This window comes from Aethalodelphis obliquidens, unplaced genomic scaffold, assembly GCF_003676395.1.
Source record: "Aethalodelphis obliquidens isolate GAN/ISIS:26980383/991018 unplaced genomic scaffold, ASM367639v1 scaffold49, whole genome shotgun sequence".
NCBI lineage: Eukaryota > Metazoa > Chordata > Mammalia > Artiodactyla > Delphinidae > Aethalodelphis > Aethalodelphis obliquidens.
In genome coordinates, this window is record NW_020837993.1 from 509499 (window position 1) to 537123 (window position 27625).

Sequence of the window (27625 nt, forward strand, 5' to 3'; positions counted from 1 at the left end):
TTGGGCTCGTGTGCAAAACGTTTAAAGAGCGCAGGCCCAGAGCAAGGACCACTGGGCGTGTGAGCTCCCATCATTACTACCACCTGCAGTACCTCAGCCACCCCAGCGAAGCATTGAATACTTACTCTGTGCCAAGAACTTGTTTTGGGCACATGTATTAATTCATCTTAATCCTCCAAGCTGCTCTTTAAGCCTTCTGCTTATGACTTCTGTGGTTAGGATGCAGAGACTGAGACCCAGAGAGGTTCAGTCACTTTTTCAGGGAGGGTCACCCAGTTCGGGAGTACCAGAGCCAAGCGTCTAGCCTGTCTGTCTGGCCCCAGAGTCCGGGCTGTTTATCACTACGCCAGTGGTTCTTACACTCGAGCCTGAGTCAGCATTCCCTGGAGGGCTTGATACAACACAGGATGCTGGGCCCACCCCAGAGCATCCGACTCAGCAGGTCTGAGGTGGGGGCCCAGGGAATGTGCATTTCTAACAAGTCCCCGGTGATGCTGATACTGCTGGTTGGGGACCACACTTTGAAAATCTCTCCCTGCCCGGCACGATGCGGCTTCGCAGAGCAGTACAGCGGGGATGTGATTAGGTTCTCCATCACATGGCCTGACCGGGCTCTTCCTGCACTAGATCAGCTGCCCATGCACTCCTTAAAAATTCATCTGTTACCCAGTTCCTCACATGATCTCTGTGTCTGAGCCTCCTGGCCAGTGGGGGCGGAGGAGAAGGCCTCGAGCGCCGGTGGCATTCATGTGTCCTCCTGACAGCGTCCAGCTGCGGCTCTTTATCCCTGCAGACTCTGGTCTGAGAAAGGGGAGGGACAGGGAGGCCTGAGCTGCTCCGTTTCAAAGGCACCCAAAGCCTTCAGGCCACTGTCAGCAAAGTCGGCTGTGTTCCGCCCTGGCTACTCCAGAGAGAGGCCTCAGTTAACCTTTTGGCCCTAGTTGATGACACTGTGCTCCAGGCTTCTCGTGGGGACCCATCCTTGGGCAGCCAGGAGTGTGGCCTTTGTCGGGAGGGCCGGGCACCGTCGTTTCTCCCGGAGCGTGGTTCTGGCCCGCTGTTGCCATGTGCCTCCTCCGTCTCCATGCGTAGCACCACCCTCTCTGCCCTTGCCTGGGTGACCCCTCCACTCGCCAGGCTCCCCGGCCCCATCCTTGATCACACTCTTCGGTTTGGAGCTCTGATCTTACTATCTCCCTCGCTCTTCCGCTGCTCCCTTTCCGCAGGTCCATTTCCCCCATGGCAGCCTGGACTTCCCTCGCTGCCTCTCCCTTTCTCAGATTCCTAACCCTCCTTCATCCTCCAGGCTCACCAGGCACGGAGTTCCACAGGGACCCCTTCCTGGAGGGACCCCCCACGGGTTTCCCTAAAACAGTCTCCAGGTGGTAACCCCACGTCCTACACTCAGAAATCCTGCTGAGGAGAGGTCGGGGGGTGGGGTGAGGGAAGCAGACAGATTCATCCTGCAAATCCAGGAGGCACTTTGGGCAGCCAGGGCCCAATTTGTTCATTTTAGTCAATTTCCAGTGTGGTGCCAGTCCTTCTCCAGACTTCCTGGTGGCACCTCCCCACTGGCGATCCTCCACCAAGTTTCAGGCGGGGATTGCTAAGTCCCCTTCCTAGCTATGAATAATGACATTTGTTCCCAGGAGCCCTCGTAGGAATGCCTTAACTCCTGACAGAGTGCCTCTTTACATCTGGACACGTGACTGTTTTATTCTCTTATATATGTAGGATCGTGCAACCTTTTAGGACAGAAGGATTTGATAGGAACCAAAGTAAACTCATTTACTAGATTTCTCTAGATCTGTGGTTCTTGAAGTAGGGTTCCCAAACTAACAACGTCAGCATCCCCTGGAAACTGCCTAGAAATGCAAATTCTAGGCCAGACCTACTGAATCAGAAACTCCGGAGGGAGGTGGAGCCTGGCTGTCGGGTTTACGAGCCTCCGGGTGATTCTGATACCCAGACTTGGAGAACCTCCCTGTAATGCTGTTCTCAAATCCACACCTGGCCTGTGTTTCTTCAACCACTCATCTTGAAGGAGGGTTGGGATGCAATGTCGACCTAATCAGATTTCTTTATAAAAAGGCCCAAGGCAACTTTCTGCTCACAATTTTGTTGTTTTTAAGAGAGCCATAGATTTTCCTTGAATCCCAAGAGTAGATCTCAGAATGAGGACAGGTGCCTGGCCTGGTAGACAGGTAATTAGCAGGATTATGCTTTCTGTATCTTGAAGAGCAGCATGGTACTCCTGCCTGTCTCCCTCCCCACCTGCCTTCCCTGGACTCAGGTTTCCCCGGTCCTGACAGCACCCTAGGCAGTTGCCTGAGTGTGGCCTGCACCAGGCTCACCTCTGGTTCCCTCCTCCCTCAACAGTCTCCCCATCACTTTTAGTCAGTAGGGTCGTCCTTTGGTATCATCTGGGGGGATTGGTTCCAGGACCCCCGCCAGATACCAAAATCCAAGGATGCTCAAGTCCTTTATATGAAATGGCGTAGTACCGTCTGCCCTCCATATGTGCGGGTTCTGCATCCACTGATTCAACCAACTGCGGATTCTATCCACGGTTGGTTGAATTCAAGGATGCGGAACCCGCAGATACAGACGGCAGACTGTCACTGTGGTTTCTCGATTTTCCCACGGATGCTCTCACAGATGGTCTCTGCATCTTTGTTTTCCTCTTGTCACGACAGCTCTGGAGTAAAAAATGAGTGTGAGGCTTTAGTCCCATCACCACGTCATCCTGCATGTACCAGAGCTTCTCCTGGGGCGGTAGGCTCCCCGAGCCAGGCTGACTCACTCTGCCCCTGAGTGGCCACTGCTGGGAACGCCCGTGTCTGCCGGGCTGTGCCCTTCTGGGGCTCCAGAGACAGCTCATGTGCTTCAGGGCAATTAGCTTTTGGTTAATTGTCTGAAAAGAAACTCCCAGGGAACAAAACCCCCAGAATAATCTCAATGACACTCAAGGTCTGATATAAAGCAGGCGAGTGAAGGAACAAAGTTGACTTTAAGGCCTTTTCTGGGGTTTGCGGCCTGGTGAATACCCAGGTGCAGGTTGATCTCTGACCACACCTCTGACTCTCAGGCCTCGGGGTGAGGGCTGCTTCTTCCCTGGACCTGTGGGGACTTTGGGCTCTGCCCAAGCACGTGAAGGGTGGGCTGTGACGGGCAGGGGCATAGACACCAGCACGTCTCCAGGGGAGGAGATGCTACCTGTTCTTTCATTAAAATGGGTTTCCATATTATTTTGTTGAACTGAGATTTTGTCTGTGTTGAACTAGGGGGCATTGCCTGGGCCTCTGGTATTTGTTTTAATGGGCTTGGCCTGTTGCAGCTTTGGTGTCTGGAGATGAGCAGATAAGGGGAGAGACGCCATCCATGAATGATGATAGATTGTGTTCATTGAGGGCCAGGCCTTGTACCACCTGCTTTCTGCACCCCGTTTGCCATACCCCATTTAATCCTCACCACAACTCCAAGGACTGAGGCACAGAGAGGTTAAGGAACTTACCCAGGGTCACAGAGCATGGAAGTGGCAGTGGTAGGACTGGCCTCCAGACCCATGTGATGCAGAAGTTTTGTGGGAATTTTCAGGTGAACTTGCTGCACATTTACTGAGCATTCACTTACTGGATTCCAGGTGCTATCAAGGATATCACACTGAAAAGAAATGGTTGCCTTCAAGAAAAGCAGTCTGATGGGGGAGGCTAACACATGCACAGCTGCCATTCAAAGCTGGCAGTCTGAGACGTGGGCTGTGCTCAAGGCCCAGGAAGAATGCAGTGAGAGAAGGAGGAGGGAAGAAAGGTTTCAGAGTGCGTGGCACTGGCCATACGTAGAGAGAACCACTTAAATGTACCTGAAGCTGGGGAACAAGAACACGAAAGGTGTCGAAAGCACTGGGCAGTGCCAGGAGAGAGGGAGGAGTGTCAGGAAGCTCCAAGGGTACAGGCAGCCCGCTGGGTGATACCCTTCTGTTCGTGGTTGGTCTTTAGTGTTGGTTATGGGGAGGGGATGAAGGATGGGGGAGGGACTTGGGTGGTGCGAGAGTATATGGGAACAGGAGGTTGAGGTCATCGTCTGAAAAGATTTGAACTTCAACATAGAATCTGGACCTGATTAGGTGGGCCAAGCATTCTAAGAGTCCAGTAATCTGTGCCCAAGTCTGGTCACCCATGCGTCCTTCTCCACCCCCCTGCCCCCCAGCATGTGGCAAGTCCTGTCCCCTCTTTCCCTTCCTGTCCTGAGCTTCTCCAGTCCAAGAGGACACTGGCAGTCACTCAGGGATGTTGCCGTGTACTTGAGGACAACCGGCGTGATTTCCTTCCGACAAACAAGCTATGTGACTGCTTGATTGTGGGACAGATTGGCATCTGGGGAAGAGACACCTGATGACCTTGGTGAACTTACAGTTATATTTCTCCACCTGTTGGCTGCTCCTCTCCACTGAGGGCCTCATCAATGCCTGGCTTTGATGGATGCTCTAGGCCTGTACCTTCCAATATAGTAGGCTTGGCCACCCGTAGCTATGGAGCATTTGAAATGTGGCCAGTCCAAACCGAGAAGTTCTGTGAATGTAAAATACACATGGATTTCAAAGACACAATACAAAAAAGAAAAAAGAATATGAAATAGCTCATTAGTATTTTTTTATATTGATCACATGAACTGATGGTATTTGTATGGATTGGGTTAAGTAAAATATATGAACACAACAAATTTCACCTTTTTCTTTTCACTTATTAAAATGTGACTCCTAGAAAATTTTAAAAAGTATGTGTGGCTTGCGTTATTGGCGAGTGCTGGTCTAGCTCGGGGATTGGCATACTTTTCATAAAGGGCCACATACTAAATATTTTAGGCTTTGTGGGCCATCTGGTCTCTGTCACAACTGCTCAACTCTGCTGCTTTAGTGCAAAAGTGACTTGTATTTGTTTTCTATTGCTGCTGTAACACATTACCATAGACTTTGTGGTTTAAAAACACAAATTGCGTGTCTTACGCTCTGTGGGTTAGAGGTCCCACATGGGTCTCACTGGGCTAAAATCAAGGTGTTGTCAGGGCTGGGTTCCCTTCTGGAGGCTCCGGGGAGAATCCGTGGCATCACATCTTCCAGCTGCTAGAGGTCATGTGCATTTCTTGGCTTTTGACCCTCTTTGCCTCTGTGCTTTCTTCTGTGTCTCATCTCTCTCTGACCTCTCTGCCTCCCTTTTCCATGTTTAAGGACCCCTGTGATTACTTTGGGCCACAGGATAATTAAGGATAATTTCCTCATCTCAAGATCCATACTGTTAATCACATCTGCAAAGTCCCTTTTGCCATAGAGGTTGACATATTCACAGATTCTAGAGATGAGGCCGTGGACATTTTGGAGGACTGTTATTCCACCTGGGCCATAGATTTAGACAATGTGTAAATAAATGGACGTGGCTGTCTTATAATAAAACTGTATTTATAAAACAGAGTGCTGGCCCACAGGCCATAGCTTGCTGACCTTGGCACCCAACGATTAATGAATCTGCACACAGTTCCAACGTGATTTTTTCCCCACATCACCAAGCAGTTCTGGGACACCAGCTGGGTGTCTCACAATTCAACTCAATTTTGACATTATCTACCCAGAGATAGCATCAGACTCCACAGGCTAAGGGCTCAGTCCCACAAGGCCACCCCCTACTACAGGTGCTAATCGCAGCTCCAGGTTGTCACCTGGGCTTCTGACCAATCAGCTATAAATCAGAGGTTTCATGACCCCCTCCTTAGGTTCGATCAATTTGCTAGAGTGGCTCACAGAACTCAGGAAACTCATCTACTCACTAGATTACTGGTGTATTACAAAGATATTAAAGGATACAAATCAACAACCAGATGAACAGATACAAAGGGCGAGGTCTTGAACAAAAGAGCCTCTGTTCCCGTGGAGTTTGGGGCCTGACACAAAGGGAAGTGTTCTGGTTCCCCAACCCCTGTCCTTTTGGGGCTTTATGGGGGCTTCATTGCCTAGGCACAATTGTCCATTGGTGATTGATTTCCTTTCCTCTCAAAGTAAATCGAGGGGTGGGAATGAAAGGTCCCAACCCTCTATTCATGGTTGGTTCCCCTGACAACCAGACTTCCATCTTTTGGGGATTTCCGAAAGTCACTTTGTCCTCTGAAGCAATTTTAGGAACTGAGGACAGGACACCGAGTGTTATAAGAAAGGGTGCTCCTGTTGTTCTTATCCTTCAAGAAATTCCAAGCGTTTGGGGAGCTGTGAGCCATGAACCGTGGATAAGGACCAAATATATACTTCTTATCACCATGATCATTTCTCTAAGTATATTATGTGGGGTGATATTTTTGCTAGAATTCCATGGAGGAGGTTCTGTGGGCCAATAAGCTTGAGAGATTCAATGGGTCAGATCCTTCATTTAGTAAAGGCTCTGAGAAGTTCTGCAGTAAATAAGCCTGTTTAATTTTATTTAGTACCACATTTTTCAAGCAACATGAAACTTTTTCCCTTGTAATACCCATTAATATATGGCAGATCTCAGATTCCTAGGAACATTCTCTGGGAAACCCTGGTTTAGCTCAGTCCAGGGCCTTGTGGAAAAGCTGCCTGCAGTCTCCTGATCTAAGGTCAAGACACCACTCACATCACTTGAGATTTGATTAGAGAAAGCATTTTGGCTTCATTAAAGTTCATTAAATGAGCCATCCAGTGTAATTTAGCTGAATAAAAATGGCTCAGATGGCTTTAACCCACACCCCCTCTTACAGCAATTTAATTGAGGGAAAAGCAAATATGTCAATGATGTAGAAAAATACTTCTTGGCCTCCAAGAGGGACACAGGGCAGCAGCGTCTGCTTCCTTGTCACAGGCACTGGATTTTAAGGGGTTGGCTCAGGGGGGTTCGGGGGTGGGCAGCAGGCTTTGGTGGAGAGATGGCCTGGAGCCTCCTTCCTTCCCACTGGTTGGTTCAACCTGAGGAGGTTGATGGCAGCCACCCTAACTGCTCCTCATGCGGGGCTGCAGGCATCTTCGGTTTGGGCTGATATGCCTAAAGTCCCAAGTTCAAGATCATGACGTGTAAGTTCCCTGGTTCTCCGAGAAGCGGGGAGGAGACTGTGAGCCTTCTCTGTCTCCATGGTTTGTTCCTTTTTAGCAACTCTCTGCGGGGTCAGTGCTGCATGAAGGAATTCTCCTTTCTTGACTTTTTTTTCCAGATCCTTCAGAAATTTCAAAAGAATCTTGGCGTGGCATGGCAGGGGAGGGAGTTGGCTGTCTTCAGGAAGAATGAGGAGAGAGTTCTTTCATGGGGAAAGTTAGAAGGGGAGAGACAGACAGCTGAGGAGGTGTTGGGTCTTCAGGAAGGAAGAATTGCATCTTTCTAATGCTGCCTTCATGGATGGAGGAAATCATATTTACATCATGATGTTGGCAGCCAGCAAGCCACAGCCCCCATGGGAGCCTGTGAAAGCAGGAGGGGTTGGACCTTTGTTGCTCTCTGGGGAGCCATGCTTGCTGCTCTGAGCCCATACGGTGCTTAGAATAGTGCTTTCTGCAAGCAGCAGCGTGAATCCTCTAGGAAAAGTCAGTGACCATGGCATTCACCATTAAGGATGCCAGCTGAGCATACCCCTGGGTCTCTGTGTTCTCTCATAACCATCTTTTGCAGCAGGAGGCTTGCGTATGCCCAGCAGGGAGCTGACTGAGTGGATGGATGCCATGTTGCATCTTCATGGCTGCACCCTGGTTGGGAAACTGGTTCCCTAGAGCGATGGGACATAGGCAGAGTGAGGGAGGGACTGAAAATCATGACTTTGGAGGCTTTCAGGAATCACAGTTGGGCAGCCAACTGTCAGGACCTTAGGGCAAAAGAGGGGCTGAGGACAGGTATACTAGTTTGCTAGGGCTGCCGTAACAAACACTGCAGACTGGGTGCTTTAAACAACAGAAATTATTTCTTCACAGTTCTGGAGTCTGGAAGTCCAAGATCAAGGTGTCAGCAGAGTTGGTTCCTTCTGAGGCCTCTTACCTTGGCTTATAGATGCTGACTTTTCCTCGTGTCTTCACATCATCTCCCTCTGTGCATGTCTGTGGCCTAATCTCTTCTTATAAGGACACCAGTTATATCGGACTAGGGTTCATTTCAATGGCCTCCTTTAACCTTAAGTACCTCTTTAAAGGCTCTGTCTCCAAATACAGTCACATTCTGGGGTCCTGAGAGTTCAGACTTCAACATATGAATTTTGAGGAGACACAGTCCAGCCCGTCATAACAGAAGATAAAACCCAAGTGAGAGGGACTAAGGAGATGCAGAGGTGGAGTGAACGTCCAGGAGCTGAAGTGGCAGTAGGGCGAACCCAGCAAAGGTCTGTGGTGTGGACAGGGGAGATGCACAACTGAATGGTGCCAGTGGGGCAGCCTGGCTTAATAGCACAGGAACGACGGGGCACCTGCATCCAACAATCCCTTACACACTCCTCAGTGTCCTAAGACACTTAAGACCTAAGACACAGCCTGCCCCTGGGCCTGCCTCTGCTGGTACAAGAGGAGGTACTTCCAAAGTCAGCCGCACCCTTAATCTGGGAAATCCATGGTACCTTCTTCAGGATCACTGTGGATGGGAATCAGTGTCTCCTTCTCAACCGTCAGCCCCAAAGGATGCAGTTTGTTTTGGGGCAACAGAAGGATTCATCTGGTCGGCTTCTCTTGGCTGCAGGGTCCATCTCGAGTGACCCTCTTGTTGGATGGTAGAGTTCCCAGGGTAGAGGGTGACATCCTTCCCAATTGTGGGGCCCCATCCTGCTGCAGTTGGGCACCCCCTTTAGGAGGGCCATGGACTGCTTCCCATCCTGAGGTTCCCCTTGTTCACCACAGGGCTAATGCAGGAGGGGCCATCTCAGCCTGTTCTTCCTCAGGTTCAGAGTTTGGCCACCTGTGTGCCTGGCTCCCTGTTTCCAGAGGACCCAGTAGCTGCATTGCCATGGTTCATTGCTCTGGGCCCCAGAGTCTGGGCTGTGAATGAGCCAGTAGTGCAGGACAAAATTAATGGCTTTGTTTGGTACTCTCAGGTGGGAGATACGGGGGCGAGGTCATGGAGCTTGATTTTGGGAAAGTGTTTGATGCATCATCTCGTAATATCTTGCTCACCAAATTAATTCCAATGGTCAGGTGACTTGGAAACTGGCCATTGACTCAAGCACAAGTCAGAGACGAGTGATAATGGATCTGTAAGAGAGGAGGCTCAGGGCTGCGGTGAGGCCCAGAGGTTCTTAATTAAACCTTTGTCTGGTGAGGGGGGTAACTGGCCCATCAATAACTGATGACAGGTGAACACAGGTGAGGCATCAGCTAGAAGGAAAATCAGGGGAAGTGAGTTCTGAGTGGGTGTTAAGTTGGTTAAAGCCCCCTGCCTCTTTCCCATCTGCCCAGCACATGAGCAGTTATAAATGCCTCTGAAGGCAGGATGGCCAGAGGTGTGCCCTGCTTGCCTTGTTGGCAGTGTATGTTTGCCTTTCTTGTCTTTTGTGTGTTTGTTTGTCTCTGTGGCTGGATGCTTCTATCGTGTGTCTCTGGCAGGGTGCTGTGTACGGTTGCCCAGGTTGTGCGCACTGCTTTCCTCCTGGGACTTGTGCAGCACAGCGTCTGTGTCTCTGGGGACACACACTGGGTTGTGTGTATGTGTACCTGGGCGTTTACATGTCTGTGTGTTGGTTGCAAATGTTCCTGGGTATGCCTCTTGTGGCCTGTTGTTGGAGTCTTCACGTTAAGGCTACTCAGAGATGTTCAACTTTCATTGGCCACCTCTGAGCCCCAGTTTCCTCATCTGTTGCATGGAGATAATAGCAATACCCGTCTTGTAGAGTTGCTGTAAAAATTAAATGAGATCATGAATGCAGAAGTGGGTAACACAGTAGCTGGTGCTTAGTAAGCCCTTGGTGAACGGCAGCTGTTGATTGTGAGATGGTGCAGGGGGGCAGGAGGGGGTGAGAGAAGGAGAGTATCTGGACTGCAGAAGGAGAAGGTGGTCTGTGCACTACTGGGACCGTCAAGGAGGAGGGAGGGGAGAGAGCAGTCGTGGACAGAGCCCACGAGTGTTGCTGTGGCCGCTCCATCTGGCCAAAGAACCGGAGAAATCCAGAGGGGCCCTTTCTCCTCCAGGTGGGGCTTGGTGGGTGGGGGGAGGGTGGGGAGAAGCCGCAGATGAGACACCCCTGGGAGAGCCAGAGCCCATCTCCCCCCTTACCAGGTGTTCCAGGCCCCCTCTCCCCTCTAACATGTAATAAGGAGATAATGCTATTTCTTATTCTTTATTTGCCCAGAATGCCTGTTATTTTCTTTCTTTCAGAATCCAATTTTCTCTTGACATTTATGCCTAATGTAGCAAAACATGACCTTTGTGAAAGGACATTGCTGGCAACCCGCTCCCTGCCTCGGGCCCCCCAAGAACTACTGGCACACTCCTGGGCTGCCTCTCCCTCGGAGGTGGGCAAGGCTTCCATTTCCCCGGGACCGCTTCTGTGTTCCCGCCTCCTCCTTCCGGCCGGGGGCGGAGCCGGGGACGGGGCGTGTTTCCCAGGGCTCAGTGCGTCTGGTGTTCCCGGCGCTCTCACAGGAGCTGCTGCTCAGTTTTAGAACCAGGGGCGTTGTTCCAGGCTGCGCTGGAGTCGGGCAGAGAGCTCAGGGCCCCCGGGCCTTGTCTAACTTCTGCTGCCCCTGATGCTGTTGTGCGTAGACAGTAAACCAAGAAAAGCAAAACAAAACAGAAGACTTCTGTCTGGGTGAGGCACTCACCTTTATTGAAACATCATAGCGGCTCATGGTAATGGAGAATTACCATGAACAGGTAATGAAGCCTGTTATCCTTGACCCCGAGTTCCAGCTCCTGGTGTAAGGTCAGCGCCTTTGATGAGCGTACGTGTCTGATCCCCTGTTCCTCCCTTCCCATCAGGAGTTGCTCTGCAGGGAGCTGGGTGCCTGGGTGTCCTCAAGTGGCCATCATGCAGTTCTTCTGTCACCCTTTTCCTTCCTGTCAGTGGGGGAAGGAGACCGTTTGTAGGAATAAGATGCGCCATGGTTAGGGGTTTTGTGAAGCTGAGCATGTGGATGGGTTGAGGTTTATAGTCTTTTAGTGAGAGCCTGTGTTGTCACACACACCAGTGCTTTACAGTCCTGCAGAGAGGAAGTGGGTGACAGTATGGGGCTATGGGAGGCTCTCCTAGCAAGGGCTATGAGCTTAAGGACTCTGAAAGGAGAGAGTGCTGGGGACTGGGGAGAGAGTGGGACAGTAAACTTGGGTGATACCTACTGGACACCTTCCCTTCGCCCCAGTCCCCTGCACCCCAAGAATGGGGTCTTCCTCCCCCACACAGTCATGGGCTGTCACCCATGAATATGTGTATAAGCAGGAGTCTGTGTTTGCATTTATTACCTACATGTTTAATGGACATAAATACACACGTGCTTATACACACGTGTGTGCATGTGGATAGGTATTTACCTAAGTGCAATTCTTACCGCTCTCCTTTCTCATCACTAGATAAGTACGTGGTTCCTGGGGTGCCACTTGAGCTCTAGCTGTCTCCAGCTGCTGCCTTGAAGGGCTGTTACCACATCAAAAGTTGTTTGTTGAGGGGCTTCCCTGGTGGCGCAGTGGTTGAGAGTCCACCTGCCGATGCAGGGGACACGGGTTCGTGCCCCGGTCTGGGAAGATCCCACATGCTGCGGAGCGGCTGGGCCCGTGAGCCATGGCCGCTGAGCCTGCGCTTCTGGAGCCTGTGCTCCGCAATGGGAAAGGCCACAACAGTGAGAGGCCGGCGTACTGCAAAAAAAAAAAAAAAAAAAGATGTTTGTTGAGCCTGGCAAAGGCAGAGCTGCCTCAAATGGGAAGGGGAAGCCCTATCCCATAGCTTGTCCTTGTGTTTGAATATCTGCTCCTCTGAAGAGCTGTGTCTACTGTCTGTACCTCACCCAGCCTGAACTTCTCCCCTGAGCTCCAGACCCAGGCATCCAACAAGCTATCTTATCTCTCTTCTTTGGATGTCTAACAGGCATCTCAAACTTAGTGTCTGCAAGGGGGAGGCTCTTGATCCCCACGCTGCTCCCCAGTTGGGACCCCTTTGAGCCTTCCTCGGCTCACTAAATGACATCACCACTCTCCTGGTTGCTCAAGTCTCCCTCCTCTGCCCGATCCAATCCCATAGGAAGTTCTGGCAGCTCTCCCTCCACCACCTAGCTTGAATTCCATCAGCTTAATTGTCTCTACTCTCTCTTTTTGCCTGGAATACTGCAGCAGCTCCTAATTGCTCTGATGACTTACAGTCTTGGGTTCCTATTTTAAAAAATGGTAATTAGATGATGCCACGTCCCTACTTAAACCCAGCCAGTGCCATCCCGTTGTTCCTTAAAGTAAAATCCGTGTGGCTTACCTTGACCAGCAAGGTGGGTGTGGCGGGTCCCCTCTCCTGCTTATCCTAGACCACTCTTCTACTTCCTTCCTCACTGGGCCCTTTTCTGGCCCCCTAGTCCCTCTCAGGCCTTTGCACTTGCTGCTCCCACTGCCTGGAACACACCTTCCCTGGCACTAGGCTCATTCTCACTCCTCTTCTCAGCTCCGACATCTCCTTCTCAGACGGCATTTCTGGAAGCATCTTCTGACGTAGCCCCGTCTCTCTCCGACATCAGTTACTTACCCCACTTTGCTTATTCCCTTCCTTCTGCTCATCACAAACTACACTTCTCTTGCTTATTCATTTGTAACATGAACATAAGCTCCAGAGGGACCTTATCTGTCATCCACCCCCTCGTTCCTTAGTGTAGCCTATATTTGGCTCTCAACAAATATCTGTTATAGAAGTCCTCTAAATATAGGTGCACCTGTAAGCATATGCATATGTGTATAAGCAGGAGTCTGTGTTTGCATTTATTACCTACATGTTTAATGGACATAAATACACACGTGCTTATACACACGTGTGTGCATGTGAATAGGTATTTACCTAAGTGCAATTCTTACCGCTCTCCTTTCTCATCACTAGATAAGTACATGGTTCCTGGGTGCCACTTCAGCTGTAGCCGTCTCCAACCACTGCCTTGAAGGGCTGTTACCACATCAAAAGTTGTTTGTTGAGGGGCTTCCCTGGTGGCGCAGTGGTTGAGAGTCCGCCTGCCGATGCAGGGGACATGGGTTCGTGCCCCGGTCTGGGAAGATCCCACATGCCGCGGAGCGGCTAGGCCTGTGAGCCATGGCCGCTGAGCCTGCGCTTCCGGAGTCTGTGCTCCTCAATGGGAGAGGCCACAACAGTGAGAGGCCCGCGTACCGCAAAAAAAAAAAAAAAAAGTTGTTTGTTGAGCCTGGCAAAGTAATAACCGTGGGTGTGTTTCTTCTTTTATTCAGAAGACTAATGACTACTCCTTTCCCCTGTACATCCTAATGAAAAAAAAAAAAAGCCATTAGGAGGAGGACAGAAGTGTGAACAAAAAAGCTGATGTCTTGATTATTGATGGACAGGATTGCTGAGGGAGGGACTGGCTTGAAGGAATTGTAGGTGACCTGCGGAGTATTTTCGACTTGTGTGAACGTTACGAATGTTTGCTGAGGGCTTCCGTGGTGGCTCAGTGGTTAAGAACCCGCCTGCCAATGCAGGGGACATGGGTTTGAGCCCTGGTCTGGGAAGATCCCACATGCTGCAGAGCAACAAAGCCCGTGAGCCACAACTACTGAGCCCGCACGCCTAGAGCCCATGCTCCGCAACAAGAGAAGCCACCACAATGAGAAGCCCATGCACTGCAATGAAGAGTAGCCCCTGATCGCCACTACTACAGAAAGCCCACGCGCAGCAATGAAGACCCGACGCAGCCAAAAATAAATAAATAAATCTATTAAAAAAAAGGAATGTTTGTTGGTAACAGGGCACAATAGTTTCACTTATGCAAGGTGAAGAAATCCTAGATATCTCTAGTACAGAGTAGTGCATAGTTAACAATACTGTATTGTACACTTAAAAATTTGGGAAGAGGGTACGTCTTCCATTAAATATTATTATCACTAAAAAAAAAAATAGAGAGGGAAGAAACTTTTAGAGATGCCAGTTAAGTTTATGGCACTGTTTATGGCGATCATTTCATGGATGTATATTATCTTCAAACTCATCAAGACATATACATTAAATATGTACAGCTTTTTTGGTAAGTCAGTTATACCTCAGTAACTAAAAAAAAGGGGAGGGATAAATTAAGAGCTTGGGGTTAGCAGATACAAACTACTATATATAAAACAGATAAGCAACAAGGTCCTACTGTATAGCACAGGGAACTATATTCAGTATCCTATAATAAACCATAATGGAGAAGAATGTGAAAAAGAATATATATATATATATATATATATATATATATATGTATGTATAACTGAATCACTTTGCTGTACGGCAGAAATTAACACAACATTGTAAAACAACTCTACTTAAATAAAAAAAAAAGAATGCTTGCTGGTTTGTATACCTTATACTCTGAGAGTTCTCTGTCCTCCTGTAGAAGGGTGGGTTTAAAAAGGCTCTCTGAAATTTCATTGTGGTGAGAGCATATGGGAGAATGACCAAGAAGTTTTTATTTATTTCATTTGATTTGTAAAACCTTGCCTTTTAAAAGGTCTCAGCATCCTCTCCAGACATGATCTGTAGCCTCGACTAACTGTCAGATATACTGTTAGCCGAAGGGAGCAGTGGAGAAGAACAACAAAGCCAGGCTCCCATGAGATGACCACACTTACTACGGAGAGCATGACATGCCACATTGTCCTTTAATTTCCTCTTTATTTGTCAATCTTGCAGAAACCTGTCGAGTAACCGGCTCACCACACTCTCATGGCAGCTCTTCCAGACGCTGAGTCTTCGGGAATTGTAAGTTCAGTTTTGAAGACTGTCCAAGTTGGTGGAGTGGTGGTCAAAGGTTGGGTGGAGCCACCTGAAGCTGGGAGTACACCTGAAGGGGCTCCTTGGGTTGGATGGTGTGGGTGTACCATGTTCAGTGAGAGTGAGCCACCCCATCCCTTGATTTCTGATGCTCCTTCTGGGCGCAATACATTTCAGAAGATAGGAATCTCATCTCTTAGCAGGACCTAGTTTTGTGATCTGTTGGTAGTTAGTAATAACATTTATATTTATATATATTTATAATAATAAAGATAATTTATCAAGTTATAATAACATTTGCAATATATAAATAGATTATTAGGTGTGCTTTCATTTACATGACCTTTGATTTATCATCACATGTCATGGGAGGTAGGTATTATCATACCTCCTGTATAAAAGGTATCTCTACACTTTCAGGTGAGGGTTCTGAGCTCCAGAAAGGCATGTGAAACACAACCAAGATCACATTGCTAGGGATTGGCAGAACCGGGACTTGAACCCAGGCCTTTGACTTCAGATTGCATGTATTTTCCACTTCTCGTGATCTTCTGTCAGCCTATTTGGCTTGAGTATGGGCATCCTGGAGGGACTAAGCCCATATATTTATTCAGTCTGCTTGTGGACTGCTTAGATTTGCTGCATTCCGAGGCTGACCAGTGTACTCCCACCCCAGCCAGCCATTTTGCACAAACACACATTGGATGGATGAATGAAAACTTGTGACCCCTGCTGGAAAAAATAAGTCATGTTGATGTGTGAGTCATCAGGGTCATCTCTGTGCATGAAGGACGGCATATTATGTTGAGGGGACAAGTCAAGGAATAAGTTGAAAAGGAATTGAGGCATGGATGGAGTTAGGGAGTCAGGGTTCCAGAGACACTGCTCATGTGTCTTCCCTTTTACTTGATGACTCAGATCCAAATTCACTGAATGCAGATTGCTTTCTATCCTTTACCAAGAGGCAGTGAATGGCCTTGGATCCCCGCCCATGCTGTTGGCCTTTCAACTTGTTCTCCCTCCACCTGGTAAGACCTGAGTTCAAGGATGCGTCATAACCTTACCTTTTCTGACCCAGTTGATCAGGAAAGGGAATATTTACATCTCCATGACAGTCTTGTACATACCCTACTCATCCTTATGGACCCAAGTGCCTACATGATGCTTAAAAATGCCATTCCAGGGATGGGAAGTACAGAGATGGTCTCTGACAGTGTTGGAGAGTTTAGGACAAGACTGTTGTGGGTTGCTTTCCTGCTTTAGGATTTTGCCCCTCCCACCAGGCTTCTCCTCTGCTATGAGCACAATAGCTCTGGTGATCAGAGTTCTTTAGTCATACATGGCTGCCACCCAGCTGTACTCAAATAAAAACTCCTACCTGAGCTTGGGAAAAGGTGCATATGTACTTATTTTTTTATAAAACACTGGAAAACTGGACAATGTCACAGACATCTCAGTGTCAGACTGTCAAACTTGATGCATTGTGTTCATTCCCTTCTTTGTAGGTGGAAAAGACGTTAGAGGTAAATTAACATGACTGCTTTGATCACCACTAACACTGATTTCTGAGATCTTACTCTGGGCCAGGCAGTGTGCCAAGTAATCTATCAAGTTACGAAAGTTATTTAATCCTTATAACAATGCTATCAAGTCGGAATGGCTACTGTCACTTCAAATTTGGGGACACTGGGATACTTAGCAAGGTTTAGTATCTTGGTTAAGGTCACCCATTAACTAAATGGTAGCAGGTGGACTCAAGATCTTGACCACTATGCTTCGCCATCTGCCAACTTTCTCAATCTGTTTTCAATCCAACGATCTGTTCTACAGTAACTTGAAATAAAAATGCACAATTGCAGATTTTCCTTACATTGCTCTAAAACTGACCAGGAACCCTGCCCTAAAGGAGCTAATTGGAGTCTTTCATCCAGTTCTCCTGGGACCCCTGCCCCTTCATCTGTGGGAGGCCAGGGATAGCATCTCTCCAGGGGACATCTGGGTCTACTGTTGGCTGAATTATTGTGAAAATGTTCAGTGCTCCTTCTAAAAAAATCATTGGCTGCGAAATCGATGGCGTGCTGCCCCGGTGACCTGTTTCGTGGAGTTTTAGAAACAGTTGTTCCGTGGATATATATTTAAAGAAAATGTCAGATTTCTCCCAGAGGATCATGGGATTCTGCATTCATCTTTGCCTGTGAATCAATACACCAGTGAGCTGGATGTGACTTATGGGGGAATGAAGACGTTCCCTCCAGGGTGAGTCAGTGTGTGAGAGCCACCATGTCCACGGAGTATTTTATTTCTGTCATATTGTTAAATAAGTAAAAAAAATATGTTGGAAAATAAAGAAGCCCCCCCTCTAAGGAGCAGTCACCCTGGTAGGGGTCTATTTTTTTGAGGAAGAATTGAATGTTGAGAGTGGAAAATTTATCTTTTGGCTGGAGGGGCCGCGTGTTGGCTCTTAGCTGTGGCTGTGATTAAAATCCAAACAGTCCCAGTTCCTGGCAAATGGAAGAGTGGGTCATATTTTCTTGTCTGACTTCCTGGTTCATCCACGTGATGCCATCTGCCATGAGCCATCTAGACTGCCAGGGTCTGCCCAGGGGAGCCTGTGGGCTGGGCTGTGGGCGTGGGTCGGGTATTTCCAGGAAGAAAGAATTTTGGCCCTAGAGGAGAGAGGCCAGAGGGAGATGGCTCTGTGAGCTGTGGCAGCCAGAAGAACACAAGGGCAGAAGTGTGAGGCTTCGAGCGACCTTCTGCAGGAACAGAAGGAGCAAGCTAGGGCATTCAACAATTTCTTAGCATGTTTTATTCCATCACTGAGGATCTCTGCCTGCCCCAAGCAGCCCCTCCTCTGATCCTTGATAGAAGAACTAATGCTGTTGGGATTCCCCCTCAGAAGGGCTGAGTGTCTACAACTTTTCCAGTAGCAGAGAAGGAGAAAAAAGAGGTGTATATTGAGCATCTAATATATACGAGGTCCTGTCTCACCCCTGGAACAATCCCACAGAGGAGGTATGCTTAAACCCAGTTTGACAAATGAGGGATTGGAGGCTTGGCCAAGTGAAATAACTGGTCCAACGTCACGTGGCAAGTAAATGGGAGTTAGTATTGTGATTATTAGCATTGCCACCATCCAGGTCTATTGTTTTCAAAAACCAGCTCTTTCCTTACCCAACTCAGCACCATAGCCCTCATGCTATGCGTCCCCTTCCGCCAGAACTCAAGATGGCGGGTCCCCTCAGAGGAATCAAAGGGGGAAAAAATCCAAACAAGTTAGCATCTCAGAGCCCTTACCATGTGCCAGAGACTTCCTTCACTCATTTCTCATTTACTTTTGTGAGATGAAGGGTGTGGTCTTGGCCGGGCACCTGGCCCGCCTCTCAACTGTCCAGGCTGTGTTTTTCTCTTACTGTTGGAACCAGAAGCATATTTCAAGACTGGCTTCTGAGTAGCCAGCACTCTTTCAATGGCACGGGTTTGGAGAAATTTGAGTTGGTGTTGCAAAGTGCTCTCCGAAGTTTCTGTTTATGGCAAGATGGTATTTTCACTTTACCGAGAATATGGGAACAGTCTGTCCAGAAAGCTGAGCAAGAATCAAAGAGATTGACTTAGAGGTAAAGAATGAGTTGGAAAGAAAAGAAGCTTGGATTCTGAATCCCATGATACCATTTAGGCAAAGGCAAGAGGCACCAAAGGATATAAACTCACAGCACAGAAACCCTCCAGAAATACCCTAAGGACCATTAGTGTATCTCGAACAGGCTTCTCTTAATACCCTGCATGCATGGAGCAGACATGATTAAAATAGATTGGAATATTTCATTTTCTTAAAGCAAAGTGATAATTACCTCTGGTATAATTTACAGATTTAATCGACTTCGTAAAATATTAACTCAATTTTGGGGATGGGTTTGTGCTGATCCTGTCACTTTCCTTCCCCCAGTCCTGGCCCTGACCACTTGCCACGGCTCTCAAAATCACTCAACAATCATGTTAATAATACTGTTATTATAATAATAATTTTGGGCCTCTTTATAGCCCCTTTTACTTCACAAAGCACGTTAACATATATTATCACTAATCCTCATAGTAACTGTGAAGAAGGCAGATTGAGCACAATTACCCCATTTTACAGACATTAAAACAGAGCCTTGGAGAATTCAGGCTGAATGAATACTTGCTGTATTCATTTCCTAGGGCTGCCTTAACATATTCCCACAAATCTGGGGGCTTCAAACAATAGAAAGTGATTCTCTCACTCTTCTGGAGGCCAGGAGTCCAAAATCAAGGTGTCAGGAGGACTACACACTCTTCCAAGGCTCTAGGGAGAATCCTTCCTTGCCTTTTCCAGCTTCTGGTGGCTCCTGGTGTTGCTTGGCTTGTGGCAGCACCACTCCAGTCTCTGCCTCCGTCTTCATGTGGCCATCTTCCTCTTTGTCTTTGATCTTTCCCTCTTTTCTCTCATATAGATACCAGTCACTGGATTTCGGGCCCACGGTAATCCAGAATGATCTCATCCATGATCCTTAACTTGGTTATATCTGCAAAGACTCTATTTCCAAATAAGGTCACATTCACAGCTACTGGGGCTTAGGACTTTGACAAATTTTGGGGGATGGGTGAGACACTATTCAATCTACTATAGTTGCCCAAGGTGACACAACTGGCTCAACTCAGGTCTTTTGTTTGGATATTTTTTTTAACCACAGGACTGTTGGCATCTCCAGGGTGCCCTTTGGGCATGTTTTCTTCTGTGACAGCAGATTCGGGCCCCCTCCCCATATTTCACTACCTGGCCATGGATTGCCACTGGCAGCACTGATGCTGCGGAGGGAAGAAAACCAGAGTGATGACTAGTGGGGAGTCAGTGTTTTTTAAACACTCAGTCTTGGCCTTGGCTGTTCAGCAAAGTGTCTTGTGCACAAACTCGGATGGGGCTGAGTTAATCTGTGGGAAGCCCCAAGGGCCCTACGATTAGGCCCTGGGCCATCTTGAGGAAAGGGCTGGGTGTTGGTAATCTTTGCTGTGAAGCAGCTGCTGTTGTATTATTCATGAGGCCGCCTGCATTATTGATGGAGCAGGGGAAGGCTTGGCTTAGGCTCCTTGTGTCTGCCCCTGAAGCCCTGGCTGAAGGCCCCTCTGCTCCAGACCTGATTTGATGCGAGAATGGACAGCATCATTTAGACCCAGGACTTGCCCTTCTTTGCTTCTGGTCCACCTCACTGTTTAACCCCTCTTGTCAGGATATGAAGACGATAGTGGATTTGCTCGGTGAGATGCCCAGGGCATCTGTTCTGAGACTGAAAATGCTTTCTGCCGTATGTATGTCTTGTTGTCCAGGAGGAGAGTCCAGAGGGATGGCGGGAAGAACGCAAAGTTCTTCTGCAGTTTCCAGGAGACCCTGGGTTGGAGGAAACGACCAGGTCGCATGGTGCATGCCTTCTGGAGGAAAAAGTCGGAGGGAAACAAACAAGCTTTTAGCGTGCCCATGCCTGGAAGGGTCTAAGACACACCCCACATATCTCACTGGATTCCCCTGCCAGCCTCAGGACGCTGTGGCACCGTCCACCTTTCTGGGGGACCCCTGAGATGTTGGGATACGCAGTAGTGCAGGGCTCAGACAAGAGGCAGAACTGAATAAAGCACATGTAGCTTGAAGCAGCCTGGCCAAGACTCTCACTTGTCTAGTATTTTCCACCCAGGTGGGTAATTTGTATTTTTACAGCTACTTAATAATGAATGACCACATCTTGTCAAGTAAGCAACTGGGAAAAATCAGGCTGACCTGGTTCAGTGTGCATGTGTTCCGGCATCTGGACCCTCAGTATCCTTCCAGCAGGGCTGCCAGGCCTCTCCTCACAGCCCCTACCGCGTGACTCCCAACCACTGTTCCACTCCCTTTCCCCAGAAACGCCGGACAGGGAGTTTGACCTCCTGTGTTTCCTAAGGAAGCCCTCAGACGTTCCCTTCCCCTGCTTCCTCCTTGTTGTGAGGGTCAGAGCTGGTGAGGCATGTAAGGCCTTCAGCGTAGTGCTGGGCACAGAGTAAATGCAATGCAAACGTTATTATCCAATTATTTTTTTGACTTCTCTCTCATTTTCTCCTGTCTACCTTTTCTCTCTCCTCTCCCTCATTTCTCAGCTGCAGAAGCATCTGCCTTGACCCCAGGGCAAACCCCTCCAAGGGTCCTGGACCTCATCCGTCACTTTGCTGCTCTAGGACCTTACCTTTCCCTCCCCACCCCCAGCCCTGCCCTGACCCGATTCCTAATATGTTTCCCCTCTTCCTCTCCACTGGTTTTTCTCTTCTGTTTTCAACCAAAGATACTTCTGTCTTCCATTGACTTCCTATTCCCTGGAGCTTAAAACCTTGGGGTCATCTTTTACTCTTTCCTTTTCTTCTACCTCCAAGGAAGCACCAAATACCACCGTGTCTTCCTTTATGATGTTTGGTCCATCTTCGCTTTCCTTCTCCCCAATTTTTACCTCTCTACTCCAGGCTCTTAGTAACTAGGCAGCCATTCTCTCATGGTGGTCCAGGGTCCCATGGGGATCCCCAAGACCCTTACAGGGAGACCAAGATGTTAAATCTATTTTCATAATAACCCTGAGACGTTACTTGCCTTTTTCATTCCCGTGGGCAGTGGAGTTTTCCAGAGGCCACGTGACATACGTTATCATTCCTCTGATGCTTGATGGAGTTTGTGCTAATGCGTTCTTGTGTTTTAAATTTTTCTCAGTTTTAATTTTTAATATGGTAAATCGTGATAGATATACTCCACCTAAAAGTTCTTTGAGACTCTCAGTCATCTTTAAGAGTGAAAAGGAGTGCTGAGACCAAAAAGTTGGAGAACATTGACCTGGAGCCTGCTAGCCTATATGGTACCTACATGTGAATGAGAAAATATGCCTCTTCTGGGTGGATAGAGCCCCATGCCAGGTACCGGGTCTGGTCAAGGGTATGCAGGCTGGATTTCATCCCCCATTCATCCCTTTGGCTGGGTGCATTGAGACATGCATGAACTTCAGCACTGTACACGGTGACCCTGTGTTTATCAGACATCCTAACCGGGGTCCCAGTCTCCGGCTGTCCTCCTCTCTGGTTGATCCTGTTCAACATTGCTGGATTACTCTTACAGTTTTGTTCACTTCATTCTCCAACTACAAGGGCCTCGGTGGTTCCCACTGCCTCTTGGATGCATTTCAAGCTTCCTGATGTGGCAGTGAATGTCCTCCACCATCTGGCTTCCACTTGCCCTTCCAGCTTTATTTCCAGGTGCTCCTGCTGTAGCACAAGCTTTCTTTCCTGTTTCCACAGTCCAGCCTGCATCATCCCTCTAACTCTTCCCCAGTCTTTCCCTCCACAAGCTTCCAAAGTTCAGGGATCCTGCTTACTCCTCCTAGAATCTCCCATCTAGCTACGCCTTACACGTGATAGATGGCGGGGAAAGTACGTGAATTTTGGAGTCCAACAGGCTAAGCTTTGAAGCCCTGCTTTGTCACATACCAGCCGAGGGACCTTGAGCACGTGACTTGACTCCTCCAAACGTAGGAGGGGGTCCCTCTTGTGCATGACGACGAGAGACTGGCTGGCTCTGAGTGCAGCTGTGAGAGGCAGATGCTTGATGAAGGTTAGTTCTTGTCTCCTTTGCTGAAAGAGTGTGGTGTGCAGAGCAAAGTCATGGGCACTTTTAGACTAAGAGGATATCATACAGGGGCGTTTGCACATTCTACCTGTGTTGTCCTGTTGGCTAGAAAGCACTGATTCCTCCCTTCCAAGGGCCTCACTTTTTTCTGAAAGCTGGTTAATGCTGATGTGTGCTTCACTACTTTGGAATTTGCCAGTTGTCAAAAATATCCTGGATCTTAGTGCAGTTACCCAAGTGGCCCTCCCTCTGGGCACCAATAGATTCATCCCCTTACTGGTCCAGAAAGAGAATCATGTTCCCCTGAGTGATCCTGGCATTCAGATTTATCAGGTGCCCTTGCCTTTAAGTGTTTTACATCAGCTTATGCCCTTCAATTGTCCCCCCAAGGAGATGACTCCCTCTAAGTCACAAGGAAAATGAATGGAGAAGGAAGGCCTTGAACTTGACTCTTCCTCTATCAGACAGTCTTCTTTACCAAGATGAGTGCTCCTGGAAAACAGGGACTGATTATTCATTTCTGTTTCAGCAGCACTCAGCCCACAGCCAGACATGGATGAGGTGCTTATTAAGGATTTTGTTGAATTTATGAAGGAATAAAGCTGGTCCCAAGATAGGCTTTGAGCAGATATTGGAAACAGCGAATCACCTTCTCCCCAGGGAGAATAGCTTCTTTCTTCCTTCCTCCCTCCTTCCCTCCCTCCCTCCCTCCCTTCCTTCCTTCCTCCCTCCTTTTATTCATTCAACGGGTATTTATATGCCAGGCTTAGTTATAGGTACTGGGGATATAGCAATGAACCTAATAGGCAATGTCTCTGACTTTGATGGAACTTAATTTTTATTTGGGGAGACAGATAATAAACAAGCAAGCAAATATTTATTTTTTAATTTTTAGATTTATTTTGTTTATCCGTTCTATATATACTAATTTGCATCTGCTAGCCCCAAACTTGCAAGCAAGCAAATAAATATGTAAAGTGATGCTGGGCAGTGACAAATACCAGAAAGAAGAAAATAGTCAGGCAAGGGACTGGGCAATGTGAGGGCAGGGGTTGGTGGTAACTTTCCTATAGAAGTGGTCAGAGAAGGCTATATGATTCCTTAATGAAGGGAGGGAGTTGATCTAGCAGATATGTTCTCAGTCCAAACTCTGTAGGCAGAAAGGACAACAAGTGCAAAGGCCCTGAGGCAGGAGCATGCAGGTCATCCTGGTAAACTTGACACACAGCAAGGTCAGAGTGGCTGAAGAAGAGGAGGAGAGGGTGAGGCAGGCAATGAAGTCAGAGAGGTGACAGAGGGTGGTATAGATCCCGTAGGCCTTTGACTCTGACTTTCAAAGAGTTGGGAGGCCAGTGGAGGGTTTTGAGAAGAGGAGCTTCCCAAGCCAATGTATTTTAAAGGTCTCTTTGGCAGGTAAGTTCAGTGGAGTGGATTTTTTTGGAATGAGTTTATTTGTTTAAAAACTAAATAAATTCATGGACTTCTATAAGTATTTTTTATTTCTTTGGAGACCTTGCTAAACCCTTATCTCCTTAGTCCCTGAGGAGCAGGTGGGGGCCCATGCATGGCCTCACAGCCCTGGGAGGGAGCTGGGCCACCTTCGGTTCAGGGGCTCCCTTCCCTCGCTTCTCGCCCACAGGAGGTTGGAGCAGAACTTCTTCAACTGCAGCTGTGACATCCGCTGGATGCAGCTGTGGCAGGAGCAGGGGGAGGCCAAGCTGAACAGCCAGAACCTCTACTGCATCAGTGCCGATGGCTCCCAGCTCCCACTTTTTCGCATGAACATCAGTCAGTGCGGTGAGTGAGCCGCCCGGTCCCAGCTGGCTCCACGCGGGCCTCCCTCAGACACCAGGGACGGTGCTGCGCATCAGCTGGGAAAGCCAGGGCCTTCCTTCCCCACTGCCCTCCCAGCCTTGAACTCTGCATTGGGTGCAGATCTGGCTCCCCTCTTACCTCCTTGCTCATTCTTGTCTCTTCATCAGCCAGCCGTGGGAAGGTTGGTTCCAGGGATGCAGAAAAGGGTTAAGTGTGCTCTTTGTCATTGGACCAGAGTCCTTTCTCTCTGTCAGTTCCCTGTTAAGCAAACCTGAAGGAGTGTTATGTCCAGGTGTGGTCTCTGGATCTCCTGTATCAGGAGCATCTAAGGCACTTTTAGAGAAGCAGATGTCTGGGTCCATCCACAGACTTAAGAGATCAGAATATCTGGAGATGAGTTTGGAAATCTGAATTTCTAGCAAGATCCCCATGGGAGTCTGAAGCGGACCAAAGTTTTGAGAACCAGTGCCCCAAGTGGAAGATGTCATTTGATGTCATTGTTAGAGCTGCATTCCTTCAGCAACTGTCCTCCTCACCAATCCCTGCTCCCCAACCACCACGTCCAACTGCATGGGCTTAAATCTTGAGTTCTACCATCTGCTTGGGAGGTGGTGTGAAGCTTCTGGGACTTGGGGGACTTCTGAGAGGTCACGCAGGTTTTGTGGAGTCATTATTGGACAAACCAAGCAGTGCCACCATTGCCCCCATGGACAAAATTTTGGTAGCAAGTATTTGCCTGTTTTTTCACCCACCCTGTCCTCCCTCCCAGACCTGCCTGAGATCAGTGTGAGCCATGCCAACCTGACCGTACGGGAGGGTGACAATGCTGTCATCACTTGCAATGGCTCTGGATCGCCCCTGCCCGACGTGGACTGGATAGTCACCGGACTGCAGTCCATCAACACCCACCAGGTAGGCGTCTGAAGCTTGGGACCTATCACCTCTTAGTCTTAATGAGCTAAAGTCATGAATAGAAGCAAGAGACGTGAGAATAAGGAAGAAGAGGAAGGGAAGTTTGTGGTCCTATTTCTATAGGAAGAAGCACATAGACATGGGTTCCACGCAGCTGCAACATTTTCTAGCCAACTTGATCTTGAACATGCTATAAACATCTCTGTACCTTACTTTCCTCATCTGTGAAATGGGTATAATGCTACCATTCATCTCATGGGATAAGTGTGAGTGTTACCTGAGCTCTTGACTGTAGAGAGCTTGGCCCTTGGTCAATGTGCCTTCACCAGCAAGGCCTCCTTCACCTACTGCTCAGCTTTCCTTTTGATTCCTAAAGGTGTTTGGGGGTTAGGTGGGGGAGCCGCCCTTGTAGAAACTGTTTGATTGTTGTCTTTTTTTTTGTACCATCATCTAATTTTTCTTTTATCTTTTCCTAAATTTTTATTGTGGTAAAGTATACATAACTTAAAATGTACAGTCAAACATTTTTTTAGTTATTATAAAATATTAGCTCTATTCTCCATGTTGTACAATACATCCCTGCAGCTTATTTTATACACATGATTATTGGTTTTTTTATTGGGTTTTTAGACAAATCTGAACTGGACCAATGTACACGCCATCAACCTGACACTGGTAAATGTGACGAGTGAGGACAACGGCTTCACCCTGACGTGCATTGCAGAGAACGTGGTGGGCATGAGCAATGCCAGCGTCGCCCTCACTGTCCACTGTGAGCGGATGCCCTGTGGGGGGCGGCTGGGACCCTGGGGATCTCAGCATAGGAGGCTGGGGCCGGGCAGAGCTGCTGCAATGGGCCTGGTCCACCAGGAAGGGCAGAAAGACTCCTGTGGGGCAGGACTGAGCAAATCAAGTCAGTCCTTGGCTAGTAACCCCAGAAGGGGTGTCCCTGTCCCTCAGAAGATGATGCACCTCCAACTCAGCTCTGACTTTACTCCAAGTCTGCCTTTTGCTAAACCCCTAAAAGGTCATGAGAGGGAACCCTCCAGCTGTAGTGGATCCAGGAAGCTTGAGTGAAGACAGACATCTCTTCCCCTCTTTGGGGGTGGTGTTGGGGGGGAACCTCTGATTCCCTCAGGTCTTTTTAAAGCGGGGTGGGGAAGAATTGGATTGCCCACCTCAGCTCCTGGAAGGCTGCTCTGGGACACCAGAGGCTCTGTGTTCTGGGTGTCAGCTGGCCTTTCCCCGGCAGACCCCCCACGCGTGGTGAGCCTGGAGGAGCCTGAGCTGCGCCTGGAACATTGCATCGAGTTTGTGGTGCGCGGCAACCCGCCGCCCACACTGCACTGGCTGCATAACGGGCAGCCGCTGCGTGAGTCCAAGATCATCCACGTGGAGTACTACCAGGAGGGCGAGGTCTCCGAGGGCTGCCTGCTCTTCAACAAGCCCACCCACTACAACAACGGCAACTATACCCTCATCGCCAAGAACCCCCTGGGCACAGCCAACCAGACCATCAATGGCCACTTCCTCAAGGAGCCCTTTCCAGGTGAGGGCAGGGCTGCTCTGGGGTGACTGATCCCCTCCAGGAGCTTAGTGGGACGGGGAGTGGGGGCTTGAGAGGAGAAGCAGCATCAACACAAATACCGTCATCGACAACCAAACACACACTGGAACATACTCAGCCACCACCAGAATTTTGTGTAAACTAGATGAAGTCTCTGATTTCCAATAGCAGTCACAGTGAAACCCAAGACCCCCTCAGAAGTACACAGCTGTACATATAAGGGCATATGGTGTTACGGTAGAGAAAGTAGGGACTTGAGAGGTGGATAAGAATGGCGGAGAATCTGGACCCAATTCTTTTTTTTGTTGGGGGACTCTGGGCATGATCGTTGCCTCAATACCTTCATCTGTGAAATGGGCATGATTGTACTTCTCCCATAAGAATCTCGTGACTTTTAAATACTTTTAAAGTAGACAAAGCATGTAGCACAGGCTTTGGTACCTAACGATGGTTTGATGACCTTCCATTACAAGGGGCTTCAGGGTCTATCTGGTTCAACCACACATGTAACAGGCCAGTGAACAGAATCTTTCCACTTGCTGGGTAGTAATAAGGCCTTGGCTGGGTTTCCAGGTCTGTGGCTCTTTTCCTCTAGCTCCGTGGTGAGCTGATGGGTGGAGGGTACCTGATGCTGTCAGCCTGGATGGTGCTGATTCTAGTGGACGGGGTCATTGAAATGATGAGAGAACTTTGTTTGAATATTTGGGAGGGGAGTCTTGTCTTTCTCTGTCTGGGCTAGAATATTTCAAATACCTTCCTGAAGTTAGAGGAGAAGAAAATAC

The 27625-nt window shown here is 48.5% G+C and overlaps 1 protein-coding gene across 7 annotated transcripts in view; it reads left to right on the plus strand.

Annotated features, from left to right (window-relative positions):
* NTRK3 (neurotrophic receptor tyrosine kinase 3) overlaps positions 1-27625 on the plus strand; it is a 371729-nt gene that overhangs the window by 98683 nt on the left and 245421 nt on the right. For all 7 annotated transcript variants that reach the window (XM_027083122.1, XM_027083119.1, XM_027083120.1 and 4 more), the window contains 5 exons: positions 14821-14889; positions 24189-24346; positions 25134-25276; positions 25907-26048; positions 26529-26825. In XM_027083122.1, the coding sequence (XP_026938923.1) occupies positions 14821-14889; positions 24189-24346; positions 25134-25276; positions 25907-26048; positions 26529-26825 (809 nt within the window). The remainder of the gene's footprint in view (positions 1-14820; positions 14890-24188; positions 24347-25133; positions 25277-25906; positions 26049-26528; positions 26826-27625) is intronic.